General features: G+C 39.6%; 1 protein-coding gene across 5 annotated transcripts in view; it reads left to right on the forward strand.

Annotated features, from left to right (window-relative positions):
- The window catches only part of LOC121383259 (carbohydrate sulfotransferase 15-like), a 70,138-nt gene extending 58,224 nt beyond the window's left edge, over positions 1-11,914 (forward strand). For 4 of the 5 annotated variants that reach the window (XM_041513164.1, XM_041513167.1, XM_041513166.1 and 1 more), the window contains exon 8: positions 3,234-7,909. In XM_041513164.1, coding sequence (XP_041369098.1) covers positions 3,234-3,427 — 194 coding nt within the window. In that variant the 3' untranslated portion in view covers positions 3,428-7,909. Of the gene's footprint in view, positions 1-3,233; positions 7,910-8,518; positions 8,567-11,531 lie in introns of those variants that run through there. The other variant, XM_041513169.1, reaches the window with a different exon arrangement.
- Positions 11,915-13,603: the final 1,689 nt, after the last annotated feature.

Genomic DNA, 13,603 nt, shown 5'->3' on the forward strand with positions numbered 1-13,603 from the left:
ATATATTCATGTGTCATTACATATAAAACAACTGACAAACTCACATATACCCATGTGTCATTACATATAAAACAACAGACAAACTCACATATACCCATGTGTCATTACATATAAAACAACAGACAAACTCACATATATCCATGTGTCATTACATATAAAACAACAGACAAATTCACATATATCCATGTGTCATTACATATAAAACAACAAACAAATTCAGATATATCTGTGTGTCATTACATATAAAACAACTGACAAATTCACATATATACATGTGTCATTACATATAAAACAATGGAGAAACTCACACATATTCTTGACATTGTGTCATTTCATTTAAAACAATAGACAAAAAATAGTTAAAGTTGGTCTTGTTTAATGACACCACTAGAGAACATTGATTTATAAATCATCGGCTATTGGATGTAAAACATTTGGTGATTTTGACAAGTCGTAAAGAGGAAACCCGCTACCTATTCCCATTAGTAGCTAGGGGTCTTTTATATGCCCCATCCCACATTAGGATAGCGCATAACACGGCCTTTGTATGCCCGTCAAACAATAGACAAACTCACACATACAATTATTCATGTGCATGCGAACATTGGAACATCTTTTCTGATTAAAACGTGCATATATTCCATTACCTGTATAACCCGTGTACTGACTATGCTGGTATGTGGTCAGGGTCAGGGTAAGGGTTTAACGTGCGTATATACCACGAAGGTTTCACACACGCCTGTCATGGGCTTAATCTCTGACATTCGCCAGTGACTAAGTCCAGGACAAGGGGGGGGGGGGGGGGGGGATTGAGTTTAAAATGGTCAGAATTTGGAATACAAGTATTTAGTAACGTCCAACAACTGCGCGGACAAAATAGTAGACACCGAGTATGGGCCATGCTCTGATTGGCTGAATTTCGATTCCTTCGGTTCTACCTGGAAAAACCTAAGTCTACAGAGAATAACTGCGCCTAAAATCATGTCCGGACTAAGAATTTAAACCCAAAAATAAGTTTGACTGCTCGGCCGAAAAGGTTTTAAGGTGATTTGAGCAATTGAACGGGCGCCAAAGTAAAATGCGTTGGACTATTTATAAAAAAATAAACATAAGAATTTTGAAGCTCGGCCAAAAAGTTTTAAAGTCCAACTAAGCCCAAAAAGGAGGTTACCTGTCCTAGGTAAAGTTGGTCTACTTCTGGGAGCCTGGAGTATCTCGGAGTGACGGCAGCTGTTCTTTTATTTGGCGCAGATTCTTGACTACATGGGAATAGTCGGGGCCGCAGACCGCTTTGAGCATCCTGTGGATAGATCTATTGTCGAGCTTCCAAAACAGGATGCACTGCCTGTAGGTCTGGTCCCTTCGATGCGTAACGACTATTCCCTTCGTTCCACTGAAGATCTTGGTATGTAGTTCGTAGCTGCTGCCGTCATCCAGTGGTTTCCAGTTCACGTTGAGAAAGCCTCCCCGAAGTCTGTGTGGCTCACGCGTGTCCCCCTGCATGTACTGATGGAGTTGGCGACGAAGTCCACTGATGGAAAGGCTCCATTCGTCGTCATCGGGGGGGGGGGGGGGGGGGGGCGGCTTCCGGCAGCGGTTTAGTCTTGGCTGGCTGGGTGGTCGGTGATGTAGCCTTCCTTTTCGCCGCCGCAACAACAAGTCCCTGTGACGACTCAACGGGAGCGGTCGGTATAGTTGACCGCTGCACCGGAGTCGTCGTCTGTGGGGTGGAGGTGGAGGTCGGTGGTGTCACACTTGTCCGTTGGAACATCTCGATGTCCTGTGCGGAGTATGGCCGGTCCGAGGGTGCGGGAGCCGATGACTGTCGCGTCCTCTCCGGAGAACTCGGTGGGGGCGGCGACACAGAAGGGACCGCCACTGGCGGCTGAGCCGCCAGCTTTGTCCCCCCCCCCCCCCGGGCCGTCCCTAGCACGGGTTTCTTCTTCCTCCTTCCTCTTCCAGTCCCTCCTTTCCTCTTCTTTGGAGGCGGGTCACCATATACCAGAGACACGGTTGCCCGTGACCCGGTATAGGTGACCCGAAACAGAGTACCAAAGCTGGCTATCAGTCCCCCCAGGTGGGGGGAGGGGGGGGGGGGGGCGGCAGGTCGAGAGCGCACGTAGACACGTCTACTCGCACCGAGAGACAGCTGTGGTATGTGGTATCAACTGTTAATATTCCTATTCCATAACAACCTCCGACCGAATATTGAGTGATAAACGAGGTTATACTGTGCAGGAATATCTTGAAGAATCGGTCCAGATTCAGATCTGGAAAAGCTGCGATTTGCTTATAGAGTTCAAGCTTATGCCCACCCCCACCCCCACCCCCTCCCTCCTTCCCAAAGTTTGTATTTCGTGAGTTACGGATATCAGGCATGACTTATTATATATCTTAAACTGAGAACAAACGGGGAGATAAACCAGATCTGTGTTCAGTCAAATATATAGTGCAGCCGTTGCCTGATTAAAAAAAAAAAAAAAGAAAAAAAAAAAGTACTAATCAAAATTATACCCAGGTAATTTTCCAGTCTTACATATTAGTTATAAAACTACCTGGAATAAAAACCATAATTTTTTGTCAGTATTATCATGACCTGTTATGGTATCCAACAACCGGTACCAAATGCTATAGACAGAAATATGAGATGTATTTATAATTTTACTGTAAAACATATGTAATTTGAAACAGACTATAACACCCACTTTGATATTGAACACACCTGAGACCAACCCTCTGCTTAGCTTAATACTTGTGATTTCACCTGTCAGCTTTAATCAATATCAATCTGGGTGTTATAGTCTGTTTCAAATTACATATGTTTTGCAGTAAAATTGTAAATACCTCATATTTCTATCTATAACAGGCCATTTATTGTTATTTTTTCTACCGGTTGTTTGAATACCATAACAGGTCATGATAATACTGAAACATTTTTATGGTTTTTATTCCAGGGATTTTCATAACTAATATATAAAACTGGAAAATCACCTGGGTATAATTTTGATTAGTACTTTAGTTTATGCATTTCACGGTGCAGTGGATGACTAGTAAAATGCTTTGCAAACGTTAGCAGCACTTACTTTCGCTGAACGTAAAATAAACCTCTAGGTCCCTTTTGGAACTCAGCACTACAATGTTCTAAAAACAAAACCCCATCTCATCACAAACTTTCAATGCATTGTTCATATATAGCTAAATTACTTTCCTTTTTTTTTCTTTTTTTTTTACAGGAAAGCTGAAAAGAGATGAAGAGCACATATTCCAAAAGCCAGTTGCCAACAAAAGACGCCTGAAAGACAAAAATATTGGCAAAATGTTTAGGGATACAAACCGGATATTGGATAATTTTTACCGACCATTCAATGAAAAACTAGCAGAGCTATTGGATGATACGAATTTTCTGTGGACGTACGACAGCATCTGATAACAAATATTTCCTGAGTTGTCTTTGCTCAAAGATGTGCGTATTAAGTTATGTTTCGTCTACAGTTCATGATACTGCTGATACACAAAGGACTATGGATTTTTGGCTTTCCTTCGAGGGTCTCTAATATTAGGAGTGGAGATTACACAAGGAATATATGTATGGTGATATAAACAGAATAAGTTACTATCAGTACCGCCATCGGTGGTATAGTGGTTAAACCATCGGACTTAAGGCTGGAAGGTACTGGGTTCACATCCCAATACCCCCTCACACCCAGAAGAAGAGCTTCAATGGTTCAGTGGAGAGAGACGTGTAAGGACATTACACCAACTTCTTTCTCACTAACCACTTAACAACTACCATTAACTAACTGTCATAGACAGAAAGCCCGGGTAGATGAGGTGTGTACCCAGAGCAGCGTGCTTGAACTTTAATGGGATAAAAACACGAAAATAAATTGAAATTTGAAATGAAATACTTGCCAGAAGTATGGTCCCGTTGTTAAGATGCAGTTGCTACATACACATTGAAACATGGTATCTGTATCATTTAAATGTTGATGATCGGATCACATCAGCACCATTCCTGAGGTATGATATTCTGTTAGGTGGCCTTCAGAAACAAACAGTTGTGGACGGGTCAGAAGCAACCAAACTTATTTGAATTGCATATGATATTAAATTATTTTATATTATGGATCATGAATGTTTTAAGCAATTAGGACCACACCTCTTTTTAAACAGCCGAGGTGCCATCATTTAGGACAACAAGCTAGTGGTAAACATATAGCTTTCTGCATAGGATGAATGCAAACAGTGGTGTCCGGTGGTATACTTTATTATTAACATATAATGCATAGATTTCAAGTGGATAGTAGAAGCCGTTTCATTTCAGACATGATAAACATAAAAAGTTGTCTTTTATAGATAAAATGTTTTTCATTTTCAGTAAGAAATCCTCACTAACAAAACAAACCAATAACAAAAAACTCACCAAAAAAAAAGAAACCCACACAAAAACATCAATCCACATATAACACTACAGAAAAACTATAAAACAAGTTTGCATTCGACAGTAATAATACAACTAATCTCTATCAGTTGCATTCGACAGTAATAATACAACTAATCTCTATCAGTTGCATTCGACAGTAATAATACAACTAATCTCTATCAGTTGCATTCGATGTTGTGTCGTCTATTCTAAATCTTTTGTTTGTGTTTACTTTGTGGTACCTTTCGAAATTGAACAATTTTCATCAACAAAAGGCAACCTTTTAATGTGTATCATTCCTGTTTGTATGTATATATGTTGTAATAGGTCGTCATAATGCTAAATCAGATTTTTGACTTTCATTCCAGGTTTTTTTAATGAATCTTATGTAATAAGTTGTGCATAATTTTGATTTGAAAATTAATATTAATAATAAATCATCTTTCAGACTTCAACAACCCTTCCCTCCCTCATGGTGTTTTCCCCTTCCGACCAATACTTCATATATATATATATATATATATATATATATGATGTATGTGTGTGTGTGTGTGTGTGTGTGTGTGTGTGTGTGTGTATGTGTGCATAAGATTTATATATTTGGCCTAGTAAAAATATTTAAAAGAGCCGAAAGTTGTCATCTAAAGTATGTCATTTTTTTTCTATATCCGGATGCTAGGAAATCGCGTTTGAGTTATAAAAACTTATCGCGAGACAACATGCCCACGCACTTCCTAAATAGAACCCAACTCTAGAAATACCCTACCATATCATGTCTGGAGGTAACATGCTTCGTAGTTAATGTTGCTATTAACGACAATTTGGTAGTAATAAGCAGAGATCATTGATTTTATATTAATTATGTCACATACTTTGGAGGCTTTCACCCCTCTTGAAGAGTATTCAATAAAAAAACAAAATGGCAGACGGCAGAAAACTGCATGTATTTTGCCCTATGCTATCTCAGCGAAGTCGATACTGGCGACATCGTTACAATCTCATATGTGAAATCGGTGTCTCTGTAATGGTTTTTTCACAACTTGTGTCAATACAACATTTGGGGGAAATGTAATGGTAATTAAAGGTAGGAGAGTAATTTATTGTAGTTGTTAACAATTTGGTTCGGACTTTAAGTCATCCTGGTGTTTGTAATACCACTAAATGCATTTTTATAACACTAAAAACGCACGTCCCTCTGAGAAGTAACGGTTATGAAGACGAGCTCGAGTCTGTTTTAAAGGGTATTTTCCCGTTTGAACGCCACAGACACTTGTTTAATTATATTGTAACTACTAGTATACAGATGTGTTACAGATGTGTAGATTAACCAAACTTAGTGTCAATTTTTTACAGACTGAAACTAGGGTCTGCGGCTTTAAATGGTAGTTTTCGAGTTGTTCATATTTGTTTTGTGTTTTACAATTGTCCATTTTGTTTATTGTATAACCTGTTCTTTCTTTCATTGCTCAATTTATATCAGCAAACCGCTGTTGTTCATATTGTTACGTTACACTGCATGCTAAACACCTCGACGTCATATTATGTTTTGTGATGTTCATCGGAGTATTGTTACCAGGCCTGGTGCTTATAAAACGTTTTGAATCGAGAATGAAGACTAGTAGAATCTGAGACTTTAACGTCATAGCAGCACCTACCAAACTGCATACATATGACGTCATATAAATATTTTGTCTAGACTATAAAGGTTTTTTTTATAAGCACAGGCCCAGATCCAGTTCCTATAAATGTATACTCAAGACGATAACAAAAGTCTTACCCATATAATACACCAATAATGTCCATGTCGCACATAAGTCAAAATATTTGGCTAAAAGTCGTAAGTCCAGAATTTAAAGATTTGTAATTAATCACAGGTCATGATCATGTGAAATGTTTATTTTTTAAACGACGTAGTTACATATCTAAGGTTTACTAAGTAAAGGACTTCAACATATACATTTATAAAGTCAGAATTCCTGACTAAAATCTAAATCGGGGCGGCCTAGCACCATATTGGATCACTGTCAGTCATATAAGTAGGAATAAGGCTTATTAAACCTGAACGACAAAACCGTAATACATGATTAGGGCCGTATCTTTGCACAATGCAGAGTCGAATTGGCATTTGGCAAAATAGTGGCTGATTCCACGAATCTATATCAAGTGCCTGTTCTATAGGAGGACAGCCACTCCAGAGGAGGACAGCCACTCCAGAGGAGGACAGCCACTCCAGAGGAGGTCCTTTACTGGAAATTTCATCCGTCTTGCACCGCCACAAAGAGGACTGCCACTGCCAGACTAGTTTACTAAATCAAAACTAGCAACGGACAGGGCTCATTGGAATAAGTACAGTTATAATAGCATGCACTCATGAATCACTGTCATAACAGTGATGACATCAGGTGTTCATGAAAGGTGAGCATATCGTGCCCCACCGGTGGCACCCGTCATGAGTTGCGGACAAGTTTATTGAATTTTCACCCACACCCACACGCGTCGTTTCACCACCACCACCCCACCCCATGAATAAACCGATCTGGCCCTAAAAGCACGTGCCCCGGTTATTTCACTCTATCGATGTCACTATTCCAAATTCTAAAAACAAATATATGGTGTTTAAACTGAAATTTTTTGTCAACCAAAGTCCCGTAAAGTTTAATAAGAATGGGTCGTGGTACCTTTTTTGTTTCTTTTATTTCTATGACATTAAGTCTCACGATGTTTTTGCATACGAAGGGTGATCAATACATTCTTAGGCTAACTGCGACATACTTTCTCTATGGGCATTCTTACCTGTAACAGTACAAGGTAGTCCTCTTGGAAGACAACACATTTCGTCCAACGGTGCTGCACTGCCTGGATCCTTCTGAAGAAGAGGGATTCTTCCTGCAGGATGAAACACTCCCCGCTAGCGGAAATGACATCACTGTGAGTTGCGTGATGCCTCTTTTTCATGTGAGGAAATAGATGGAAGTCAATCAGTGCTAGATCTGGGGATTATCGAAGGTGATCAATATGCTGGAGTCCACAGCCATACAATGCTGTCATTGTGATCACCGACGTGAGAGCAGGTGATTTATACGTTTCGCGGAACCTTCGTCATGGACAGCAAGATGTTCTGAAGACGTCAAGATGTTCTGATGACGTCAAGATGTTCTGACGACGTCAAGATGTTCTGAATTCTTTATTGCAAGATGTCTGCTTCACTGGCTATGTTGAGACCTCGAACACTCCATGGATTCGCGCCCGGGTCCCTTTCTGATTTGGATAATTTCTGATCACCCGTCGTTTGTGAACGATCTGTGTATTTCATAAACATAATTTATCGTTATGGTAGACCTTTGTAATGTACACAGTTATGTATTTCCCACGTTAAGCCTGTCATACTATATACTATGATGGGAATGTTGTCTTATCTGTGATCTCATTTCGCCAGTACACTCTTGTATCTTTGTTCCTTTCATGTTATTAAACGTTCATTTCTTATTCAGCATTTGTAGTTTATTCAGGGCGAGTACAGGATATAGTTGTAGAGCGCTTGTCTGAGTCAGTCTCTCTGTCTCTCTCTCTGTCTCTCTCTCTGTCTCTCTCTCTCTCTCTCTCTCTCTCTCTGTCCTCTGTGTATGTCTCTCTCTCTCTCTCTCTCTCTCTCTCTCTCTCTCTCTCTCTCTCTCTCTGTGTCTCCCTCCCTCTCTCTGTCCCTCTGTGTATGTATGTCTCTCTCTCTCTCTCTCCCTCTCTCTCTGTGTATATGTCTCTCTCTCTCTCTCTCTCTCTCTCTCTCTCTCTCTCTCTCTCTCTCTCTGTCCCTCTGTGTATGTCTCTCTCTCTCTGTGTCTCCCTCCCTCTCTCTGTGTATGTATGTCTCTCTCTCTCTCTCTGTCTCTGTCTCTCTCTCTCTCTCTCTCTCTCTCTCCCTCTCTGTGTCCCTCTGTGTATGTCTCTCTCTCTCTCTCTCTCTCTCTCTCTCTCTCTCTCTCTCTCTCTCTCTCTCTCTCTCTCTCTCTCTCTCTCTCTCTCTCTCTCTCTCTCTCTCTCTCTCTCTCTCTCTCTCTCAAATAGAAATAATTTCAACATGTTTTTCTATTTATTCAGGTGCGAATAGTACAGTAGTGGACTACGGCTCACGCAAGCATAAGAGAAGTAATATATTCACGTTCACGTTAAATACATCATTGCTCAAAGCTCACCGAATTTTGCCTACAAACCATATTCCAATTACTTGAAAATGTGTTTTTGAAATTAACGCCTTTTTTTCTAGTATCAAGGTTTGTTGATATTACGGGAGGTAACTCATCATGGTTCCTTGTCAATCTTCAATAATTTAGGTTATCTATATAAATATCCTACAACAACTGAGTTACCACATTTGCGCTTTCATATCATTTAAAAAAAAAGTATTATTACCCAACCGTTGATGAGAACATTATGTGCCTAATTTACTAAGCCTGTTTATGTCTTACACACATGTAACTACACGTACATACAATTACAATGCTTAAACACTTGCGTTTAAGAAAAACAGGCTTCGTAAATTCTACCCTATTCGGGTTTTTAATGATATATCATGGTACTACATATGTTATTCATTTAAAGCTACAGTCCCTCGTTTCAACCCGTGAAAATGGACACTAACATTGCTTATATCTACAAACCTGTAATACAAGTTTGGATTCAGTTACAATAGAGTGAAACAGTAGTCTGTGAAGTTGAAACGGGAAAATACCATTAAAAATAGACTAGAGTTCATCTCGATAACCGTTACTTTTCAGAGGTACGTGCGTTTTTTTTTAAATGCAACATTAGAAACACCAGAAAGATAATTAACACTTTAGATGTACAGACATGGATTATCTAAACATTTAAGTAATGTCTGATTTCATACGGCTCTAATTGTGAAAAATAGTAGGTCTGTGGCGTTAGAGACAGACGATTGGTTGCTCGTAGGTGCTGTCATAGTCGCCACAACCATACCATCCAATGAAATAAGCACATTTGAAATGACTTGCTCTGCGATATATAAGTTAATCTGAAACTGGCTTCTCCGTCGGTGGGCCCATTGGGCTATTTCTCGTTCCAGCCAGTGCACCACAACTGGTATATCAAAGGCCGTGGTATGTACTACCCTATCTGTAGGTTGGTGCATATAAAAGAACCCTTGCTGCCAATCGAAAGGAGTAGCCCATAAAATGGCGACAGCGGGTTTTCTCGCTCTATCTGTGTGTTCCTTAACCATATGCCTGACGCCATATAACCGTAAATAAAATGAGTTGAGTGCGTCGTTAAATAAAACATTTCTTTCTTTCTTTCTGAAACTGACTGCTCTGTGACGCACAAACTGTAAAGCGCAAACGCCGTAAATACATTTTAGTTGGACAAGACGTTTACAAGTATTTCAAACGTGATTTTGGAGGATATACTAGTATGTAAGAAACATAATACTATATAATCATGACTATAGATACCATATATCTTACAACTCCTTGTTTGAAAACGTACCCAACTCGCTTTCACTCATTAGATACATATTGAAACAATTTCATATACGGTGAATGAGATATAATTGCCACTAATGCATTATTCTGTTTGTATTAATGCTAAAAAAGACCAACAACAGCAACAACAAAACCCAAGGGGAAAGCACGCGCGCACACACACCCACACCCACACACATACATAAACCCACATACACAAATATGGATAAACACACATTCATACACACACACACACACACACACACACACACACACACACACACACACACACACTTCAACAGGGCGGTATACTGCTCATATGTCGACGGGTGAGACCTGGTTCTTTACCTTGACCGTTCGGTTTTTAAACAATAAATTGACTACAGCGTCTTTTGAATGACGTAACGTTTTTGTTCTCTTGGTCGAAAGGGAGGCGCCTCTGCTCTCCGGGATCGCCAGAATACGTTTCACTCTGCACTACTCACCAGACACAAAACGTCCCTGCAAACTTTCCTCTCTACATAATACCATCGCTGGACTACGTCACTCTACTAGTGGCTGTACCACTCTCCTAGTGGATCTTTTCAACAAGCTTGAGGAGCACCAAGACTGGAGGGCACGGCTGTTGGATTAGCTGGGGGTGTCTTGGGGAGGGGGAGGGGGTATCCCACCGGAAATTTAGTGTTAAGACGCATAGGCGTAGGCGTTTTCGGCCGTAGGGTGTGTTAGGTTTGTCCAGGGGCCTGCCTCCCTCACCCCTCCGGTCCCTCCCTGACCGGTCACACTAAAGTTCCCAATACGATTGATGCTCCTCCATACCCCAACCTCCATTTCCCCTCCATTTAAAGGCATACTGTCACGGATTTAATGATCTTATTTCTCTAAAAATTGATAATAAATGAAAATTGCATCAATGTTTGGAAAACAAATCTGGCTATCGCATCACCTTAAGTGAACCATGATAGAATGAAATCCATGTCAACCCTCTCGGCAATTTTAATTTTTGAATTATGGACCATTGCCATAATTAAATAATTTTTACTAAATATCATTAATAGGTGGGCATGGTGGTTATGAAGATGATTGAATAAGGTGTATTTAGGGACAAATCAAATACATATGTTCTCAGGTTATACTTTGTTGGGCTATATAATAGATGAGTGGTCTGTGACAATATGCCCTAAAGCGCTTAATTAAAATTACTTTCAGGTTGTCCATTAATGAGTAATTTTTTATAATATTATTAGTTTGGGTAGCGTGTCGCTTAGTTCGCCTGAGATGCGATTGGTCGTCAGATGTTGATGGATGGACACGAGTTTTCCTTCAATTCATATCAATATTTTTTCATGCCTAGTAAGTGTAATGCATGAATACTGATCTATGCTCCCTTTCTTTCACCATAAGCTACATTAGCCTAGGCACAATAAGGTATTGTTATTCAACATGTTTTTGTTCTTTCATAAACATCACCAAGATTCTTTTATTATAATGTTTGCACTAGCTACATACATGCTTATATCAGTAAGCAAAATCATAATACTATGAATGGGACACTGACTTTTATTCTTGTATAATAATGATCTGAGTAGTACTGTATTTTAAAAATCTTTACTGTGGAATTCTCGTCATTTTAGGTACTGCCTACAGAAACCTTGCTGGAAAACAAATCACTAAAAACAGCGTGTGGTGAATGAATAAATGAATGTTTAACGACACCCCAGCAAGAAAAATACATCGGCTATTGGGTGTCAAACTGTGGTAAATGCAAAAGCGTGTGGTGAATTGCCACTGTCGATGTTTCACTAAATTCAGTGAGCAGAGTGGCATATTGGAAGCCTTTAATGGCTTTAATATATCAACTAAACTTTGACGATAAATATGCATACTTAACCTCACTAACGTATTTACTGAAGAAAGTTCATGATTCATTTCCAATATAACGGGATGTTGAATGAAAATGTCGTATTGGCTGGACATATTTCAACTACGTTGGCCAAATATAAAACCTTATTTCGTGCTTGTTTGTTTGTTTTGTTTGTTGGTGTTGTGTTGTTGTTTTTACATATAAAGTCATGCCATTAAACTTGCATGTTATTAACCATGTTGTCACATGGGAACACCTTGCTATACGTCACCTAAAGAGAGTACAGCGCAGGTTAGTTTCGCACAGAGGCGTCAGGTTTCTTCGTGTAACAATATTCTGCTTACATGCATATGTTAAAGGGGTATTACTTCTGTAATCATAATGCGAACGATATTTTTGTTTAAAATGCGGTTATTTCCCCTGTGAAATTCTTTAACATATTATTTGAATTGATACAACGACCGGCCTCGGTAGTGTCGCAGTTACGCCATTGGACATAAGGCTGGTAAGGAATGGGTTCGCAGCTCGGTACCGGCTCTCACACAGAGCGAGTTTTAACGACTCAATAGTGGTTGATTCTCTCATTCTTTATTTAGTGCCTCGTCTATAGAGCAGCCACTCCCGAGGAAATCTTATACAGGACGATACATCCTTCAAATTAGCACAGGACAGAGCTAATGTGAATGAATATAGTTGTTATGACGCTGTCAGTGTGAATACCAGTGTGCGAGATAGTTGTCCAGGTATATAGTCCGTTTGTCCAGGAGTAAAGATCATAATATATCCAGGTATATGTCCGTATGCATCACATTTATATCACTCATAGTGAAAACAAATAAAAATAACGACACCACAAATATATATTAGTAAGTAAAATGGCATTTCCGCTGCTACAAACATTACGCTGACCACAAGCACTTTCGATATAGAGAAACTGACGTTCTAAACAATAAATTGTATTCAAGATTTAAATTTAGTTCCTGAAAAGGATTTTTTATTTGAAAAATAATTATGTTACAATGATTGCGTACTCATGGTAGTCCCGCTAAAGATAGTTTGTTTGTGTCCCCCAAATTGATGATATTGGTTATTTTAGGTTATTTTTGGATACTTACTTACTTCTTCCCGTCGTCCCTTCTGGGGCATAGACCACTGACTACAGTTTTCCAGAGTTGTCTGTCCTGGGCTCTGGTATTAAGCTGCCTCCAACTGTATCCTGTCTTCTTAGTGTCCCACTGAAGGTCCCTTCGCCATGTGTTCTTTGGGTGGCCTCTTTTTCTTCTGCCTTGTGTGTTCCATGTCAGAGCCTGCCTGGTAATATTCGATGCTGGTTTCCGTAGCGTATGACCAATCCATCCCCATCCTTTCCTTGTAATCTCATCTCTAGCAGCCAGTTGATGTGTTCTCTCCCACAAGTTTATGTTGCTGATGGTGTCTGGCCAACGGATCTGGAGGGTTCTTCTTAGACCTTTTTTTTTGGATATAATTCAACAATAAGTCTCCTGGACGTGACCCTAAGAGAGTTGCTAGTGAAGATTCTGACTCCGTGGTCGTCTCAAATATCACTATATATGTTCATGATCTCAAAGGCAATATCGGGAACTGTGTATTTGTTGATGCCAATCATGTATTTACTGATGTCATATGTGCATTTTTTCATTTGTTTGTTCCATCTATTATGTGATTGTATCTCTAGTTATGTGCTTTGCACATTAACTGATGTCAATGCTGTTTTCTCTGACGTCAGTTTTGAGTTTATGTCCTTAATGGTACGTATTATGAATTGTATCTTTTGTGATATGATGTATTTCTTTGCTTATTTGAATATTGGATGTGAATGTC

Source organism: Gigantopelta aegis, chromosome 10 (assembly GCF_016097555.1).
Source record: "Gigantopelta aegis isolate Gae_Host chromosome 10, Gae_host_genome, whole genome shotgun sequence".
NCBI lineage: Eukaryota > Metazoa > Mollusca > Gastropoda > Neomphalida > Peltospiridae > Gigantopelta > Gigantopelta aegis.